This window comes from Aspergillus caelatus, assembly GCF_009193585.1.
Source record: "Aspergillus caelatus strain CBS 763.97 unplaced genomic scaffold BDV27scaffold_15, whole genome shotgun sequence".
In the NCBI taxonomy this organism is placed as follows: domain Eukaryota; kingdom Fungi; phylum Ascomycota; class Eurotiomycetes; order Eurotiales; family Aspergillaceae; genus Aspergillus; species Aspergillus caelatus.
In genome coordinates, this window is record NW_022475278.1 from 108,587 (window position 1) to 127,439 (window position 18,853).

At 49.9% G+C, this 18,853-nt stretch overlaps 5 protein-coding genes across 5 annotated transcripts; 3 read left to right on the forward strand and 2 right to left on the reverse strand.

Moving 5' to 3' along the window:
- Positions 1-89: 89 nt before the first annotated feature.
- On the forward strand, positions 90-1,052 carry BDV27DRAFT_121346 (uncharacterized protein). The gene has a single exon (XM_032065345.1). The coding sequence runs from the start codon at positions 307-309 to the stop codon at positions 1,027-1,029; it is 723 nt and encodes a 240-aa protein (XP_031932178.1). The 5' UTR covers positions 90-306; the 3' UTR covers positions 1,030-1,052.
- Positions 1,053-2,311: 1,259 nt separating this feature from the next.
- Positions 2,312-4,797, forward strand: BDV27DRAFT_121348 (putative MFS sugar transporter). The gene is made up of 2 exons (XM_032065346.1): positions 2,312-3,121; positions 3,185-4,797. Exons 1-2 carry the CDS (start codon positions 2,557-2,559, stop codon positions 4,270-4,272), a joined length of 1,653 nt encoding a protein of 550 aa, XP_031932179.1. The 5' UTR covers positions 2,312-2,556; the 3' UTR covers positions 4,273-4,797.
- Positions 4,798-5,047: 250 nt separating this feature from the next.
- Positions 5,048-9,366, reverse strand: BDV27DRAFT_121349 (aminophospholipid-translocating P4-type ATPase NEO1). The gene is made up of 2 exons (XM_032065347.1): positions 7,316-9,366; positions 5,048-7,263 (listed from the first exon to the last, which is right to left on the reverse strand). Exons 1-2 carry the CDS (start codon positions 9,144-9,146, stop codon positions 5,294-5,296), a joined length of 3,801 nt encoding a protein of 1,266 aa, XP_031932180.1. The 5' UTR covers positions 9,147-9,366; the 3' UTR covers positions 5,048-5,293.
- Positions 9,367-9,989: 623 nt separating this feature from the next.
- sec16 (COPII coat assembly protein SEC16) lies at positions 9,990-16,281 on the forward strand. Its single transcript, XM_032065348.1, has 3 exons — positions 9,990-10,182; positions 10,246-15,200; positions 15,259-16,281. The coding sequence occupies exons 2-3, from the start codon at positions 10,265-10,267 to the stop codon at positions 15,837-15,839; spliced, it is 5,517 nt and encodes a 1,838-aa protein (XP_031932181.1). The 5' UTR covers positions 9,990-10,182; positions 10,246-10,264; the 3' UTR covers positions 15,840-16,281.
- Positions 16,282-16,380: 99 nt separating this feature from the next.
- On the reverse strand, positions 16,381-17,807 carry BDV27DRAFT_153368 (checkpoint protein HUS1 family protein; the record flags this gene model as incomplete). The annotated part of the gene is made up of 5 exons (XM_032071768.1): positions 16,381-16,407; positions 16,479-16,555; positions 16,623-17,427; positions 17,485-17,603; positions 17,765-17,807. 5 exons carry the CDS (start codon positions 17,805-17,807, stop codon positions 16,381-16,383), a joined length of 1,071 nt encoding a protein of 356 aa, XP_031932182.1.
- Positions 17,808-18,853: the final 1,046 nt, after the last annotated feature.

Consider the following 18,853-nt stretch of genomic DNA (forward strand, 5'->3'; position numbering starts at 1 on the left):
ACGTGCCGGGGTGAAACAAGCGAGTGGAGCGCCAAGTGTAATGACTTAATGAAGCCAAATTAACATCCTGGCAAAGAATGTGGCAGATACTTTTCTATCTCCTCCTTGGGCAGCTGTTAGTTGAGATATCGTTTCTATTGTCATTGTAACCTGGATTGCCGTAACCGCTAGTTTCGGTTCTTTTTTGAGCCTTCCGTTGTTGTCGCATTTAATTCCGTCCACACCGCATCGTCCTTGCCGCCATCGCACACCCCGCCACTATACGAACATTCGGTGTCACCCCTGAACAATAAAGCACACAGCGTAATGTCTTCCTATTTCTCTTCCCTCACGTCCTCATCGGCGATCTCGAATCTCGGCACTCGCCTGACGTCCCTTCGCCGAGCGATCACACTGGGCGACGAGGCGGACGATCCAGACCACGAGGACTGCTCTCACATCTCCAACGTTCTACGCGCCTACTATAGCGAGAAAGGTCGCCCGTTCCCCGGTTGGCTTCCCCCTAACCCCAAAGCTCCAACACCTGCGCCGGCCCGGACTATTGCGACGACTCAAATCCAGCCCGGCCCTCATGGTTCGGCCCCGGCAACGTCGATGTACGGACGTGGTAGCGGTGGTGGATTGGGTGATCTGTGGGGTGATTCAGGCTCGGCACAACCTCCCACCTCTCAAACGGCTAGTTTGCGACGAGGACGGGCTGCTGGTAGTATGGGTGCGCCGTTGGCGGCCACGAGCAGTGCGCCCCCGGGGTCTGTAGCAACACCGCCTAGTCACTCGCCTACCCCGCCATCGCTGCACCCGGGCGGAGCGCGACCATTGCCCAGCCAGCGAGCTGGATCATATCAAGCGCTGTCCGGTTCTCAACCTCTAGAACGGGCAGCTTCGGCACAAGAAAGGCTTCGGGCTAGATTACATGGAGGCCGGTCGCCTAGTCCCGGGCAGAACCCGAACAGTCGGCCGGTTTCACCATACTATGGGGGCGGATCGGATCCTAGCGCACGAAAACCGGTTGGGGGAAGGATGCGATGAAAGAAAAAAAAAAAAAAAAAAAATCAAATGCAAATAAATAAATGAAAACTGGAGCCGTCCAAAACAATTTTTTTCCTAGCGGTTCTCTAGAAGTTGGGTTTACCGGGGAAACTAGGAAGGAAATGTGATTTGACGCAGAAGATGGATATCCCACCGAGAAGGCAGGCAGGTACTGCTGGTTAATGTCTGTGTGTCCGGCTGGAGGAAGGACGTCGTTATTTTTATTACTTTTTTCTTATTTCTGTTCGGTTCTTCTCAATTAATTAATGTAATTTGGTGCTACTGATACATGTACAGTGTGGAGTACTAGAGACAGGCTAGAGAGTATTGTGACTTTTTTACCCAATGTGCTTGATATCATGTGATTGTATAGGGCGGAAGAACAAACAGCCACCCATGTAACTACTCTAAGTATGTATGTAGAAAGATGGCCAATAGGTGTGGATAATAAGATTTTACTACTACTCTGTTCGGACAAGAGCTGAGTACAAACTACACTAGTACATACAAGTACATACAAGTACATACAAGTAGTGGAAGATTACCTCACGAGAAATGGAGACCCCCCACGTTTTCCAGGGTTAGGACGACTGGTTCGCTGAAACTAAGCCTTTCCTGGCAGAATCTTAACTGGGGAAACAGCGAATAAGAGGCTCGGGTGGGCAGGTGGAAGGTTTCCTCGTGCTGGGCGTTTTTCTTCCTCTGATTTTTTCTCCGATGACGCTCCATAAATCCCGCAATTGATTCTCTTCCATTGGACGCGTTGTTGGACATATAATATGAAAAAACCCGGAAACTCCCCGAAATTGTACCGTTGCCGGACTCGGCTTCCTGAACCGTCGTGGCTTTTGCCCTCCACGGGGAAATGTGTATTTGCCGTGTGGGGATCGGCGCTCTCCTCTTTTTTCCACTCCAGGCTTCCCGATGGTTTCCATGCGGAGTGATTCCGGAGTTCTCACCCAACAACATTCCATCTCCAGTTTCTCCTTACTCACGGTCCCCCTTGTCCCTTGCCCTTAGCAGCACACATTCCTCATTCATCCCGAGTAAAAAAGAAAAGAAATTTTTTTTTTAACTCGGGACCATGACGTCTCCACTGTCTCGTTGGGCTACCAATCGAGTAATCGAGTCATCCAGTAAATACTAAGTCGAGTAATCTACTCCAGAAAGTTTTGAATTCATTCTGCGGATTTCTCTTCTGGGGCAGACTCTTATTGCCCCCCCCACAGTCAGGTGCCATCCGGTACGAAAGCCTGTAGAGTTCTTGAATGGGGTGACGTGCCTGACGATGGCCTTATAAGTCCCGTGCTGTCTCGGCTGCCCGACTTTCTTCTCACTTTTCCTTTTCCTTTCCTTTCCTTGCTTCTTTTCTTTCATAGTTTGCTAAATGATTCCTCTCCATCTCCTCTAGAACTTGAGGAACTCCTATTGGTCTATCAGTTGATTGTACCATAAACAACCCCCTTGTATAACAAGTTCACAACCCCCCCCCCCGAGTATTTCCAACGATCTTCATCAGCCTCCATCATGGGGTCCTTAAAGGATGTTGAGGCCTCCCATGATGACCACAAGGATGCCACAGCCGTGGAGATGGATGATATCCTCCAGGACCCGAAGGGCACCGCCGCCTTTAACGAGGCTGCCATGGATATGGAACTCCAACAACTGGAGAACCAGCTGCGTGAATTGAAGAAGTCACGCTTCGACGTCGCGCTTTCCAACCCGGCCTACTTCACTTATATCTTAGTCGCATTTGCCTCCTTGGGAGGTTTGCTCTCTGGTCTGGACCAGTCCTTGATCAGTGGTGCCAACCTCTACATGCCCGATGACCTGCACTTGTCTGACTCGAACGCCAGCTTGGTTAATGCCGGTATGCCGTTGGGTGCCGTGGGTGGAGCGCTAATTCTTTCTCCGGCCAACGAATACTTGGGCCGTCGTATGGCTATTATCGTATCGTGTATCCTCTACACCATTGGTGCTGCCTTGGAGGCCGGCGCGGTCAACTTTGGCATGATGTTTGCGGGTCGTTTCATTCTGGGTATGGGTGTTGGTTTGGAGGGTGGTACCGTTCCGGTTTATGTTGCTGAATGTGGTATGTAACCAAACATATGCCTTGTTCCCGCTGCAGTCTGGCTCCATCCGCTCACAATTACAGTCCCATCAAGGATCCGTGGTAACCTGGTCTCGCTTTATCAACTAAACATTGCTCTGGGCGAGGTTCTTGGCTATGCGGTTGCCGCCATCTTCCTCGACGTCAAGGGCAACTGGCGCTATATTCTTGGCTCATCCTTGGTCTTCTCAACCATCCTTCTCGTCGGAATGCTTTTCTTGCCCGAAAGTCCTCGTTTCTTGATGCACAAGAACAAGCCGGTGGAAGCGTATGGCGTTTGGAAAAAGATTCGTGGCTTCGAGGATATAGATGCCAAGAGTGAGTTCTTAGGTATGCGACAGTCGGTGGAGTCGGAGAACGAGGAACAGCAGCACACCAAGAAGTACGCCTGGATGGACTTCTTTACTAATCCTCGTGCTCGCCGCGCCATGGTCTACGCCAACATCATGATTGTCCTTGGCCAGCTAACGGGTGTCAATGCCGTTATGTACTACATGGGTACTCTCATGGAAAACATCGGTTTCGATAAACGTAACAGTGTCTTCATGTCGCTGGTGGGTGGTGGTTCTTTGCTGATCGGCACAATCCCGGCGGTCATGTACATGGAGAAATTCGGCCGGCGTTACTGGGCCAATACCATGCTGCCGTGTTTCTTTATTGGTCTTGTTTTGGTTGGTGTGGGTTATCAAATCAACCCCGATCGAAACCCCGTGGCCGCCCAGGGGGTCTACCTCACTGGCATCATCCTCTACATGGGTTTCTTTGGCTCATACGCTTGTCTGACCTGGGTTATCCCATCCGAGGTGTTCCCCACCTACCTTCGTAGTTATGGTATGACTACTGCCGACGCCAACCTTTTCCTCTGCTCGTTCATCGTCACATACAACTTTACCGCTATGATGAAGTCTATGACCCGTATCGGTCTCACTCTAGGCTTCTACGGTGGCATCGCCGCACTCGGCTGGGTTTACCAAATCATCTTCATGCCAGAAACTAAGAACAAGTCTCTGGAAGAGATTGACGAGTTGTTCTCCAAGCCCACGTCATACATCGTCAAGGAAAACATGAAGAGCACTGCGCAGGTCATCCGGGACCTCTCCCATTTCCGGTTCAAGAAAGTGTTCAGCCCTTAGTTTAAACAGAGGGACCTGTTATTATCTTAATTTACTTGGGGCTGTGATGTATGCCGCCGGGGATAACTCTCTTCTTCAACGATTCCGAAGCAGAGGTGATGAGCAATGTTGTGTTATGATCTGTATGCATCGTGTTATGTTTGCATGCCTAGGGGTATTCCTATCCGCAGCAGACATTGATCTTTTGGTTATCAATGTATGTACTAAATCAACACTTCTCTCAAATGGAGCACTAAGATGCCACGAACCCTTTCTGGCGGTGATACTATCCCAAAATCACAATATTAAAACGGTAGCCTGTGGTTTAACTTTCAGATGGCGTTTAGGGTAGATGCTCTCTATACTCTATCTAGCTCGGTCACTATCCTATATGCCGTACCTTAGCCCCCTGAAAGACCTCGGGGCTTGCTAGAATGGATAGACTAGTTATATGAACCAGGTTTAGGGCCGACGTGTATCACGGGTAAGGAATCTTAGCAATAGGTGGCCTTTTGAACTAGCGTATTTTTCAGACTAAACTTGACTATACCAATAAATGATCACCCGGCCACCCTTTCTAGTAGCTATAAGAATGGTCGACCTCTTCTGCTAGGAAAAAGAGTTATTCTTAACACAATATACTTCTCGAACGAAAGTTCTCATATCATTACCTAGTAGCTCGTCCTTTTCACACTGGCTAGAATGGTGTAACGGTCGAACGCACGAGATCGAAGTTACTCTTTATTCTACAATTAGCCACGAAGGCAAGAACTTGCGGGTTCCTAAAGAAAGTGGGCACAAGTAGGTAAACCAGTGGAATTCTAAAATGTTATATATCAACCATGACAGTGTCTCCGTGGCAATATCAAAAGAGATGCTTGTTATAGGCATACAATAAATATCACAAAGAAGCGCTCGCTCCAAACACCGTTCAACTGATGAAATATTTTTGTCACATGCGAGAAGAGAAGGATAGCGTGGTGGTGGTCAGTAGGAAACAAGATCAAGTGAGGAAGAGAAGTAAGAAGGTAATTTGATTAAGCTAACCCCTCACTTTCCGGTAACTCGGAGGATGCCAGGATCGTTGGATCAACTTTCCAGCCCAGACGGGGATGATGGCCACGGCGACGACAGCGATGACACGCCAGACCCAATCCACGGTGATCACATATTGCAGATCGAAGTACTCGCCTAGGAAGGGGACGCTGGCAGCGTACAGGAGGGCTGTGCCTAGGAGACAGAAGATCATTACAGGGTGCCAGGTAGTTATGGCGATGGCGACCATTAGAAGTTCGTTGATCACCAGGGCTGTGAATGATACGCTGATGAGTCGGGGTCCTGCGATCGTGTCTAGGAGGATCTGGGAGAGGCCTTGGATTACGGCCCCTTGGTATACGGAGATCAGGACCCAGGTGAAGAAGGAGCGATAACTTAGACTGCGGCCGGATTTGAGTTCTTTGTACAGTTCGGGGTAGAGATTAGCGAGGTGCTCGTCAACGTCACGATCAAAGACTAAGGAGAAAACGGGGGCGTTGGTGTAAACAGTAGCATAGCCGACCATGAGCCAGTTGATAAAGAGACCCTTGGGATCAAAGTGACTGGCAATGCTGTACATGGTCTGGCAGGCGCTGATGATGAGACCGCGATGCATGATGAACTGTGCCAGCTTGGCAGATCGCTTGTAGGAATTGCGTCCGTGCCAGACCAGGAGCTTGGTGAGATGGTGGAACTGGGTAATGCTGAAATCTGCTGCAAGGGAAGCCTGGCGTCCTTCTTTACCGACAATACCAATTCCCACATCAGCCGACTGAATCATGGACACATCGTTGCCACCATCGCCTATGCAACAGACTCGCTTTTTGGTATGCTGACGGATCAAGTCCGCAACCTCAGCTTTCTGAGTTGGGGAGCATCGACAGGCAACAACAGCGGGTAACAGGACTGCAACTGATATGAACGCTGTCCGGAATTGACTAAGCATGAGAGAGAGTGATTCGCCATCAATAAGCAGGCAACAGTCGGTTTTGTTGCGCAGAAAATCCAGAGCTTCCTGGGCAGCCGATTTGTCTTTGACTTTGGCGACAGTATGGATGTACTGTCCTCTGGCAACTAATTTTGCAGAAATAGCCACACAACGTGCTGTCTCCACCTTGTCACCTGTCAACATCCAGATTTTGATTCCAGCGTTGCGGAGAAGTTCTAATGATGGCTTAACGTCCCTTTGTAAACGGTCTTCGACACCAGTCACTCCAAGAAGTTCCAGATCTCGTTCAAGATACTCGCTGATGACCTTGGCCATCCCGTCGTCCCGTCCCTGGAGAGCAAGCGACGCTTGCTTATATTTCGCATCGAATTCCTGGTACTGTTGCAAGGAAAGCCGTTTCCTTCCCACAACCAGAGTGCGCAGGCCCTCCCGAGCCATGTTGGCAGTTTCCTCATCAAGCCAATCGTTTGCTGCAACGATCGAGGTCATAACCGTGTCTGCGCCCTTTTGATAAAACCATATCTCAGGTCCTTGTTTGGGGGATTCTAATACTCCACCATCTGTCTCAAATTGTACGATAATGCCCATACGCTTACTATCCGAAGTGAAAGGAAATATTTCAAGTATGCGGACACGTACAACGACACTCCGGGTGTGCGTAGACTCGAGAACTATCGTCTGACGGTCACGATAGGCCAGTTTGAGCCCGACCTCCTCGGTGTACCGAACAATGGCAATTTCATCCGGCGAAGAGGCCTGATAGTTTGTTACTTTCACACCATCTTCTTCGTCTATTGTCGGCGTAACATTGTGACACAGAGCAAGAGCGAGTATAACATCCCTGACACGCGAACCTATTTCTCTTCGCGTGCGAGGAGCTGCCCCATGTCCCGTTTGAGTTCCAAACGGCGTTGAGGGAGTAGTCAATGAGTTACCAGAAAAGCTTTGTCTGACATATGAGGCCACCTCCTCCATAGCGTCGTTTGCATATGACACAGTTCCAACATGGATTTTCTTCAACTCCATTTCTGCCGAAGTCAGTTGGCCAACGCTTCATCCGAGAAAGCGAGAGAAACTCACCGTTCTGGGTCAAAGTTCCCGTCTTGTCCGACAACAGGTACTCAATCCTACCGAGATCCTCAGGTATGGTGCTAGTTCTTACAACGGTACCAGGTATATCCTTGTCACGCTCAATGAAACGGCCGTACACTGACTTGGCCATATCCAAGTTGACACGCAAGCTCATAGGGATAATCGTAGAGAAGAGGATAAGATAAATCATGATCGCAACATACCACTCCTTATCGTTAGTTGGCTGAAATCCCTCCAAGGCAACCAAAATAATCGATAGGGCGAGGGTCAAGACGCATAGGATTTTGGTCAGGTTGTTGATTTCATACTCTAACAGGCCTACTTTGGAGCGAGATGGGGATGTTGAAAGTGCCGCTCGTGTCTGTGAACCGGTATAGATAATGACGGCATATGTAATCGTATTTGATGCAAGGACAGTATTGGCCCAGGCCGTGTTATCGATCGTCAGCGGAGCAGATTTGGATTGAACTCCTTCGTTACCAGAATCATCGTCATCCGCCTTATCAACGTGGGGGTCGTAGAATCCGACAGGAGGCCCTAACTCAATAGTACCAACAAATTCATTTACACTTTTATCAGGTGCACTCGCAGTAACTTTCAACCGGGAGAGGTCCACAAGTGGAAGGTTTTGCGATAGTACTGATGGTAGACGTAGTTTCCAGTCCGTTTCACCGTCAAGCTGATCTGTGCGTATGAACGTATCGCTAGCCGACGATGCACTTGTCGTTTCTGCTGCAGGACTCGAACTAGGTTCTGCCGCGGGCGGTGCTGAATTTTGGTCTGCCTGTATAAGATCTGTGGATGATTCCGTCAAGGTCTCCTGATGGGCCGTATCATTCGAGACGCTTTTCAAGATCACAACGTCGGCAGGAAGCCGTTGGTTCTTTCGAATTTCCAAAACATCGCCAACTTTCAGGTCCCGAGATCTTTTAGTAACTTGCATGGCATTTGCAATCTCGGAGTTGACACCGCCAGACGCAAAAGCCGGCTGTCTTCCCAGAGGCTTATCGAATGCTAGAACAGAAAACTCCTCTGCATTCGCCTCTGCGTCCCTTCGCCGTCGACCGATATCATCCAAAGCCTCTTTCCCGAGCGATATGGAAACGACGAACGCCAATGGCGCGATGTAAGAGGACATGTAGCCTATCCGAAGCAGGGGAATAATCTGTGAAAGCGCGACGAGGAGGAAATAAATGTTGAAAAAGAACGAGAATTCGTTGTATAATGTACGTGGCAAGAAACTCCATGGGGTATATTTTGCGTTCGAAACGATATTTGGCGGATATTTGGACCTTTGTACCTGCCCTACAAAAACATCGCGGGGAGGCTTCGCTATCGCAGTTTCACTCGCAGTCGATGCCGAAGAGCCAAAGAACAAACTTGCTATTTTAGTACCCGGAAATCGGAATCGACGACCCCTGCGTGGCACCCGCTCGTTGTCCGGAAACGAACGACCCGACTCATGTCGACCTTCCTCTAACAGGGGCGCATCGTCATCAGTATAATTGCGAGAGCTCGCATGGGACCTTCGCAAGCCGTCGTCTCGATCTTCGAGCAAATGATCCATGTCCTCCGATCCCCTGTACGTTCCGGAGTGATTCCGGCCCCACACTCGATCTCTTACGCCCAGGCGCAAATTCCTCAGCGCAATCCCTGGACCATGGTCTCTTGGTCTCGACGGTCCATCTGTTGAACGTGGGGAGTGAATTGTTGCTGTAGTTGGATCGAGCTCTTCCAAGTCAAGGTCGTCGTCCGAACCAGAATCACCAGCAATGCTGGCTCGGGAGTTGGGGTTTAAGTAATCGGATGATGAAGGCATGATTAACAGATCACAGACAAATGCGGTGTAAGTCCCCACATCCAGGGGAGCAGTTTTCAAGCTCCTGCACTAGCAAATGATATCATGTCACGTCGAGTTGCATCCAAGACTTTTCAGGAGGACCATTGTTGATGCGATAGGGGAATATTCGGGGTTTGGTTGCGCAAAATGTCGGCGGTGTGGTTTTCGGAGTGGGCACAAAAACGAACGAAGAGGTACCGGGAATTATATTTGGGTCTGTTATTGTCAACAGCAAGGGCGTTCGTAATGTCGAGTGATGGTGGCCTAGAGGTATGGAGATGTTAATACCTTAGTCAGGAATGGCCGTAGAGCGGTGTCCAATCACATGATTGGATGGTCACAGGAGACGTGTACTAATTGTGGCGCATCAATAAAATGGGTGTGCTGTGAAACAGCGATGTCATAGGTGGGCTACAGAGTAATTGGATGGTTAAGATTATAGGACCACTGTCTTGCGTTGATTAATTTTTTCGGAAAAGCATAGTAATTAAAGGTACCTATTAGTACTCGAGAATTGTACTGTTTAGTTAACTGTGGCTAGTACTCCGTAATGGCCGACTGAATGCTTACCGTGCATAAAAATTGCATTTGATTTCCATCAATCAGTATAGAGTACCCACTGTCTTTCGTATCCACCGCGGTGAAGTGGCTTAGTGATGATGTAGTCACGTGTTAAAGCAAACGGAATAGGTGGCCCTTCCGCCTGGAACATTAATCGCCCGCCCCGGATGACGGGCGCGTCCCAAGGGTCCGATAGGTCAATAATAGTTAACTACTCCGTACTAGTTGGAGTATCATAAGAGAGAATCCGGAAGTCCGTCACGGAATCAGCTGTTGGATTCCCAAAGTCGTGATTGTTGTTCTTCCTGGATATGCGGCCATGAGTTCTTGTTTCCTCTCATTTTATGTGATGAATTAATCCTCTTCAACGCAAACTGTGTACATTTCTTCTTTCATGTTTTACTAATTAAATAATTCTACGCCGTTGCCATTTTGCCTCGTCGGTCCTTTCAGGGTGAGCACATTTGGAAACGTGTCATGCGATCTATGATAAGCTGACCTTTTATCGCCGATTTAGATCCCGTATTTCAGCAAACATGGCTCATAATGAGGCATCGGCCGCCTGGCATCCAGCTCTTAGATCAGAGGATGGCGTGCCCTCGAATGCGCCTGTCTCGGACGACCTAACACAGGACTTGAAAGATTCAAGGACGGAATCTTCCGCCGAGCTTAAACCCTCCCAGGCAGTTATCCAAGAGAACGCTTTACATATCAGCTCTGCGTCCCCAGATACCGATGCTTCTGATGACGTGCAGCCTACCGCCGTCCCAGCCGCAACGGACTCAAATGCTCCGCCGCATGCTGAGCAAGTCTTGAATCAAGAGAACACTGCAGAGAATGATGCGTCGCAAGAAGATGCCCCAGATCATGATCAGGCGTTACCACAAACAATGTCCAATGAGCCTCATATTATCGAGACTTCTGAGGAAAACGCGCCTACTTTGGAGCCTGCATTTGGGAGCGACGCGAACGGGTTTCCCGATACCGCGGTACCTGTTAATATGATGGATGAATCTTCTCTAGCAGAACATACAGAGCGTCATGAGGATAATGAAGCAGCTTCTTGGTTCAATGAACATGTTGACAGAGGTGACCATCAGACTACCAACGAATTTGCGAATGACGATAACCAAGACTTTTGGGGAAGCCCTACGAATGGTGATGCCGGAGACGACTTTTTCAGCCAGCTGAAAACTCAAACTAAGCCAATTTATATCCCACCAGAAACAGAATCTAGATATGAGGAAGGTGTTCCGTTGCTAGATAATACTGCTGAGTCGCCAGTCCAGCCTTCTGTGAAAGCAGAGAGTCAGATAGATAAGATTTTTGAGGATGACGGTGACGATGAAGGTGGAGCATTCTTCAATGAGGTCCAAGGATCTGTACCTGAAGCAGAGGCAGATCCATCCCCCATTATTACTCGCAAGAGCACCACACAAGTCATCGGCTCACTTGACGCTTTCCCCGACTCGCCGGTCAGCACTGCATCCCCAACAGTTCAAGAATTTGACAATATCCTGGCGGCAACTGCATCAGAGCACCAGCCCAAGGAAGATCTTTCTGATGATGATTTGGCTGCAAAGTGGCAGGCTGAACTGTCTGATGAGCAACCTGACAAAAGTTCAGAAGATGACTTGGCTGCTAGGTGGCAAGCAGCGCTTGATGATGATGACGATTTGCTTCTGGAAGATGAGATTGGCGAGGGCTCAAACAATGGTCAGGAGTCACTTCCTCAGAACCTGAATAGGAGCGTTCACGAGGCGACCCAAGCAACCCTTAGCAGTCCCTTCGGTACTCCGCAAAGCTCAGCGCGACCTCAGGCGCAACCCACCAGTTATACGCCGCATCAGCCATCGACATCGGATTTACTACAAGGGATACCAGGCATTGCTCCTCAATCAAGTGCCGCTCCAATGCAAGACTATTTTGCGCCCCCGCCCCAGCCGCGGCCTACCGCAAAGAGAGCGGAGAGCTTCGCAGAACGGTCTAAAGAAGGCTACAAGTCACCCTACGACCTGCCAGATGATCTTACTCGTCCTCGCAAGCCCGTGGTCACCCACAAGCCGGTTGTCGCGCAGCCTAGTAGCATGCCGCCACCACCTCGGAGTAGCAGTATCCCAGGGCCTCCTCCCAATGCGTCAGGGGTCCCTACTCCACCTGCGGCATCGACAGTTCCAGCTGTCACGACACCTAAGAACTTCTATGAAGAACTACCTTTGCCACCCCCTCGGCCAAGATCCCGGCCTGCGAGCTCGGGACGTTATACACCTACTGCTAATATAGTGACGTCTCCACCATCTCACTCCCAGCCGCCGCCGCCCCCAGCGAACCCATACGCTAGTCTCTCTCCTCCGCAGGACAGTGGTAGTGTCGGCTCCCAACCTCAGTTGCAGCAACCAGAGCGCTTGGATCCCTATGCAAATCTATTGGGCTCCAGTGCTTCAGGTGCCCCGGCAGCGCCTAGCGCAGCGTCGCGATACTCACCCAAACCACCCACTGTACAACCTGGGACCACACCTCCATCGGCACCCAGGTATTCCCCTGCACCACCCCAGTCCGCTGCGCCTGCACCACCTCGTACCCGCTATGCTTCTCAACCATCTAGCGTCTCCAGTCAAGGGGCTGTTTTGCCGTTCCAACCACGAACCTCAAGTCCTTTGGCTCATCACGAAAAAGTCTCCTACCAACCGCCAGAGGGCCTTGCTATCCGGTCCGCTCCAGATCCAGCATCTAGCTATGCTCCCAACGGTATGCAGCCGCGTCCGAATGAGCAGGAAGTTTCTGACACTATCACAGCTTCCGTTGGCGCTGCAGGTTCAGCTGCTGTGACGGCGGTTCCTGAAAACGTGTCGGCAGCTCTTCAGCCCACCTCACCCCCAAGGAATCCATATGCTCCTCCAGCGTATATAAACGAGTTTTCAAAGCGCGTTGCTCCTATGGCTAGTCCTCCACCAGCGGTTGTGCCTCCACCTGGTGACGCTCAATTTATTCCGCCTCGCAGGTCCCAAACTCAATCTCCTAGCCAACAGGCATCAGCTCCAGGATTATCCGTGCCTTCGGATCCTTTACAACGGCCTGCTTCAGTTCATGCTCCTGCTTCCCCAACAAAATCCGCCAACCCCTACGCACCATCTCAGATTTCTATCCATAACCGTGTCCCTTCACAGCCGCTTGAGTTCATCCCACCGAATGATGGGCAGGAATTGGACCCACTTGAACGATGGAAGGGCGCTCCGATTGTCAAGTTTGGATTTGGCGGCTCCATAACGTCGTGTTTCCCTAAGCATGTCCCACGATATGCTGCCGGTCAAGCCGCGCCAAAAATCAAATCCACCCCAGGAGAAGTGAAAATAGTTTCAGCCAACGATTGGGTTCCTATCACTGAAGGTATTGTGCAGCATCCGGGCCCACTCAAGAACAAGTCCAAGAAGAAGGACCTAGTTGCCTGGCTTTCGAGTAAAATTGCGGCATTCGAAAATGAGGGCATCTCCGAAGCAGCTCAATTACACCCTGAGTCTTCAAAACGGCATGATGAAAAAATATTATTGTGGAAGATCGTTCGCGCGTTGGTGGAACACGATGGTGTCTTGGAAGGGTCGGCTGAGGTAGAGAAGTCCTTACGCTACATTATATTTCCTCACCTGCAAAATTCTGAGCTGGAGCCGACTTCCGGAGTCAACCTTCCAGCCTTCAATGCTTTGCCTCCACTGAACACCCCTTCCCAATCTGATGCTACTGACATCCAGTCAATAGAGAGCATTCGCAATAGTCTTCTCGTGGGCAACCGGGAGAAGGCTGTATGGGATGCGGTGGACAGTCGTTTATGGGGCCATGCTATGATAATAGCCTCAACCCTCGATAGATCTGTTTGGAAGCAAGTCGTTCAAGAATTTGTCAGACGTGAAGTCAAATCTACGACTGGTAACTCGGAGTCCCTCGCAGCACTCTATGAGATCTTCGCTGGAAACGTCGATGAAAGTATTGATGAGCTTGTTCCCCCCTCGGCAAGAGCGGGCTTACAGATGGTCAGTAAGGTTGGTGGACAAGGGCCGTCTAAAAATGCCCTTGAGGGTCTGGATAGCTGGAAGGATACGTTGGGACTAGTGTTAAGCAACCGCAGTCCTGAAGACCACAAGGCCCTGTTGGCCCTTGGTCGGCTGCTGTTATCGTACGGTCGGACGGAAGCTGCTCATATTTGTTTTATGTTATCACGAGCCGCGGTATTTGGCGGTGCGGATGACCCACAAACGAGTATAGTTCTTTTGGGAGCCGACCACCAGCATCTACCCTTGAACGTGTTGCAGGATGATGATGCAATCTTGCTCACTGAAGCGTATGAATATGCAGTTTCAGTCTTGGCGGGCTCTCCTACATCTACATTACCACATCTATTAGCGTTCAAGCTCATACATGCTTGCTCTCTCGCAGAGCATGGTCGCAAATCAGAAGCTTTGCAGTACGCCGATGCCATTACAGCAGCTCTAAAAGCAACTACAAAGCCATCTGGCTATCACAATCAACACCTGCTTTTCGGAATAGACGAGCTCTCGGCGCGCTTGAGACAAACGACCAGTGACAGTGGGTCTTCTTGGATTTCTAGACCAAGCATGGAGAAGGTTTCTGGCTCGATGTGGGCCAAGTTCAACAGTTTCGTTGCTGGTGAAGATAGCGACGCCGCCTCAACGGGTTCCGGCAAAGCTGGAGACGGAGATATTGGGCCATTTGCTAAGTTTTCCGGCACTCCAACCGTCAGTCGATCGCCATCCGTATCGGACTTTGGGCCCTACTCTTTGCCCGCAGCCCAGTCGGTTCCAGGCAGTGGCCCTTCGCGGTATCAACCGGTCAACCAATACGTCCCCAACTCTTCCCCTGAGCAATATCGGGGAAGGTCATCCCTTGATTCTCAGAGATCAGCGTCGTTCGGGTTCCCGTTTGGGCAACGACGAGGTTCCCAAGAACCATCGACACCTGTTGAAAGCAGCGTGTATCAAGGTGGCCCACTTTATGGGTCCCCATCTGCCGCTGGCTATCAATCTACTCCCCCTCAAGCATCGTATATGCCTTTGGCGCCTGTTGTGGAAGATTCAGCCTCTCAGCCCTACCCTGTCGAACATGTCCCAATGCAAGGATCTCCTGTGAATATCTCGCCCTATCAACCCCCTGCTAACGAGTCCTTTGGCGAACCTCTGGATCAAAGTTCGGCGACAGCGCCTGCATCTGATGTGGCCGGCTACGTTCCGCCCAGTGTCGGTGGTGGCTATGAACCGCCTTCTGTCGAAATTAGCGCAGCTCCTGCATTGGATACCACGGAACAGCCCACTCATCAGGATGCACTAAAAAAGAAGAAGTCCTTCATGGACGATGATGATGATGATGACCTTGCAGCACGTGCAGCCGCCATTCAGAAGGCTGAGAAGGCACGCAAAGACCGTGAAGCCGATGAGGCCTTCAGAAAAGCTGCGGAAGCTGATGGTAAGTTCTTGCCTCTGATAATCATACTTGGACATGTTATTGATTCTGCTGTGCACAGCCAAGAGACCTCCCGCAGCGAAGAAATCATGGTTTGGCGGTTGGTTTGGAGGAGCAAAGAAAGAGAACGACAACAACAGCAACAACAACTCGGGCGGCCCTATCCGTGCCAAACTTGGCGAGGAAAACTCTTTCTATTATGACAAGGAGTTGAAGAAATGGGTCAACAAGAAAGATCCGAATAGCGCCAGTGTATCGCGTGGCACGCCGCCGCCACCTAAAGCGTCAGCTCCTCCTAGCAGAAGTGCCAGTGGCAGCACCGCGCTGCCTGCAGCAAGCATGGCTTTGGGACATGATAGTAGACCTCCGTCGTCTGCAGGTGCTCCTCCGTCACTATCCAGCAGCCCAGCACCATCCTCGCTTGCTGCTCCCCCGCCTATGCTAGGCACTGCTCGGTCAGCCTCTACTAGTGCAGCCATGACCACGCCACCAATGGGCTCCTCGTTGCCCCCTCCTCGCCCTGCAACATCGCTGAGCAATGCCAGCTCCATAGATGACCTTCTTGGAGCACCACAGGCGCGCAAGGGCGCACCTGCTAAGGGACGGAAGAAAGGCCGATATGTCGATGTGATGGCGAAGTAAACTGCCCAGCCTACTAGATGCGGGTCTTTATTTTTTCTTTTGTGTGATCATGTCTTACGATTTTCCTAATTCTCGGCCTCACGTTACTCTTTGCACATCGTGAAGCGTATACGACTTGCGTGTGCTCTAGAATTCTTCTACCCACCTGCACAAAAGTCTTGCATAGTGTGTTGCCTCGATGAGGAGCACATTCTTGTTTCCAACCCCTCTGCATGAGCAAGATATTCCCGTGTACAATAAATATATGCATATGCACCTTATGTGGTGCTTATTGCTTCCCCTTATTCCCCCTTGATGATTGCTTTGCTTACGCTTCTGTCCATTTGAGACCACTAACTTTGGCATTGAGTGATGTGGAGGTCTTCAACCGAAGGCCTTCTTCTTGAGTTTCACGGAACATGAAAGTTTATTATTTGAACCTTTTAATAGTACTATAATAATTCCGACCTTCTTGACACTCAGTGTTGTGTGCGTTTGTATTGCGCGTACGTTTGCATACCGAGACCGTAACATCTTCATAATCTAAACCCAGTAATTCTACTCAAGCCGCGTAAGAATTGATATAATACTGTCCGTGTCAGCTGGACCTTTCACCAGTATTACATGGATTTGAAAAAAAAAAAAAAAAAAAAAACTCACCGTCAAACAAGAATCCTCTCCGTTCCAGCTCCCCGGCAGGTAAACGTAGAGGATCAAAGCCGTCTCATGGATAAAACCTGCATGTAAGTCAAAGGAGTAAGCAGGGTGCTCCGATCACGATTGTGAGCACTGTCCTCAACTTACATGCAACGACCTTAGGACTCAATCGCCCAACACTCAGCACCCTTCCCCAATCCTTTCCGTCAATCCTCACCTTCGCCCAACCAGCCTCATCATCATCACTTATAGCTCTCATCCGCTCACTAGGCAGCTGCTCGATTTCCGTCTGCGTGAGCTGCCCAGGGTCCAGCGACGGGTTCACCAGGTCCGTCCAAACACTCGAAATACGCAGGGCATCCGTAGCGATCGCCAACTTCAGCGATCCATGCATATTAGCCGATAGTTCCAGTTTAGGTGAAACAGCGGACACAACCGCAGAACCCGAAGAACCCTTGGAATCCGCCGCCAAGTTGGTAAACCGCTCGGAGATACTCTTCAGCTGGAACAGACTAGGCAATATGATATGCACATCGGGGTCACGACATCGCGGTTCATGGAGCCCTTCGATGGCAGATTCATGGAGGACCTTCACAGGAATTTCCTGCGTAATGACTGTCTCGCGTTCTCGGGGCCCAGAAACGGCTGATGGCCTTGACGCAGTGGTTGCCTGACCTGCGCGACCGGTATCTCCCGCTTCCAGAGCCGGACCGGCCATAGCTACATGGTCAGAGTCGGTGATCCCTAGTGCGTTGGACCCGGTGGTCCAGGATGATGCATGGATCGTGAGAGCCAAGAGAGGGACGTTGCCTTTTTTGGTCAGACGCAGTTGGGCCGACGTCGCCGCTGCGGCGGAGCGAAGGGCACGGTGGAGAGCACCGACTGGAACTTCGAGGTTGATAACCCCGGAATTTGATTCCAGGATATAACTGGTTTCATCGAAGATGGCGTCCTGGGGCGATTTGTTTAGATAGGACACTCTTTCGCTCGGATGGCCAAGGGCACGTACCACGGGTAACTGCGCCCAAACTTGGGTGCCTTGATCAGGGATTATGGTAAATCGAACAATGCCATCTTCCAGTCGCATCCAGCATACTTTACCCAGAGATGAGAGGGATGCTGTCAACTCTATAGATAGGTGTTAGTAGCGGGTTAATGGATTGCTGGGCCTTAGGTCGGAGCTTCCATTGAGACTTGGCGGGAGCATCACCAGGCAACATTGGCTTACAAAAAAAAAGAAAGGTATTCCAAGAGGGGAGGCCCAAAGAAAAGAGAAACATAACACATACTAGAAAAAGTTGCAGCGTTAGCGAGTTGAGTGCGAAATCGCATCTTCAATCAAGGCACGTATGTCATGGCATCACATAGGGATTGAGAGTTGATTTGGTGCTTATCGTCGGCGTTCCTTATCGGCGAGAAATCTAACCCAAAACAACAAAACATGTAGTGATCAATCACTTCGTTGGCTTTTTTCCTATCTTTTTTTTTTTTTTTTTCCCCAATTCTCATTTCAATTTTCTATTTGACACTATATCACATCTCAATTTTTGGTTTTAATGATTTGATTCACTAGTGAGGTGATAACTTAGCACTTAGCATGCAATTTTAGTATTGACTGCATTTACCATACTGATATATATAATCTTTTCGGTAGAGTAGAGCTCTATATGTACAACTCTATATAGTTCGAAGTATATACCTTAAGACCTCCAATCACTGCTTCGAAACTTTAACATGACTCTGCCTTCTTTGCTTATTCTTCTCACTCTAAGATGTCCCTTTTGATGGCTTTCGCTGTCATTGACTTGACGAGACGCATATTAATCCGAGACTTAGGGTTGGACGATTGGGTCCCATCATCCTTAACATGCTATGCCAAAATCCGCTCCAAGACCAAAACTACTAACTCATTCTGGACTGCATCGTCATCTAGCCCCTTTTCTAGAAGATGTTTTGAAGCCATTTTGAAGCCATTTTGAAGCCATTTTAAAGCCGTTTTCCAGACGTTTAATGAGTGGGACAGACCAGGCAAATATCATTGGAGATGTTTCGGGTATTAATTAGAGCAAAGGAATGCTGGGTTGATCCCCACGTGGTTCACAACAACACCCTACCGTCTACAAAAATACGAAGCCCTGGAATACGCCATGTTGCTTCGAGACCATCGTCTTACCCTCGGTCTTCGTTGGAAATTAGGCTCACCTTACTCCGTACTCAACCCTGGCAAGAAGGCTGTCCTGGCTCCTTGCCTGTGTCCGCTGGCTGTCTTGGTTTCAGATCAGTTGCCGAAGGCTGGACGGGGATATAACAACAACTCCCTTGTTGTACAGATGCCGTCCCCTTCAATGCATGAGTCCTTGGCCATAAATCCATGATCG

Bases quoted from the DNA above. Each gene is read 5' to 3' on its own strand.
- BDV27DRAFT_121349 (XM_032065347.1), bottom strand. From the start codon at position 9,146: ATGCCTTCATCATCCGATTACTTAAACCCCAACTCCCGAGCCAGCATT. The intron at 7,264-7,315 runs GTGAGTTTCTCT...TGACTTCGGCAG, and splicing joins GGGAACTTTGACCCAGAACG to AAATGGAGTTGAAGAAAATC.
- BDV27DRAFT_121348 (XM_032065346.1), top strand. From the start codon at position 2,557: ATGGGGTCCTTAAAGGATGTTGAGGCCTCCCATGATGACCACAAGGAT. The intron at 3,122-3,184 runs GTATGTAACCAA...TCACAATTACAG, and splicing joins GGTTTATGTTGCTGAATGTG to TCCCATCAAGGATCCGTGGT.
- sec16 (XM_032065348.1), top strand. From the start codon at position 10,265: ATGGCTCATAATGAGGCATCGGCCGCCTGGCATCCAGCTCTTAGATCA. The intron at 15,201-15,258 runs GTAAGTTCTTGC...TGCTGTGCACAG, and splicing joins AAAAGCTGCGGAAGCTGATG to CCAAGAGACCTCCCGCAGCG.
- BDV27DRAFT_121346 (XM_032065345.1), top strand. From the start codon at position 307: ATGTCTTCCTATTTCTCTTCCCTCACGTCCTCATCGGCGATCTCGAAT.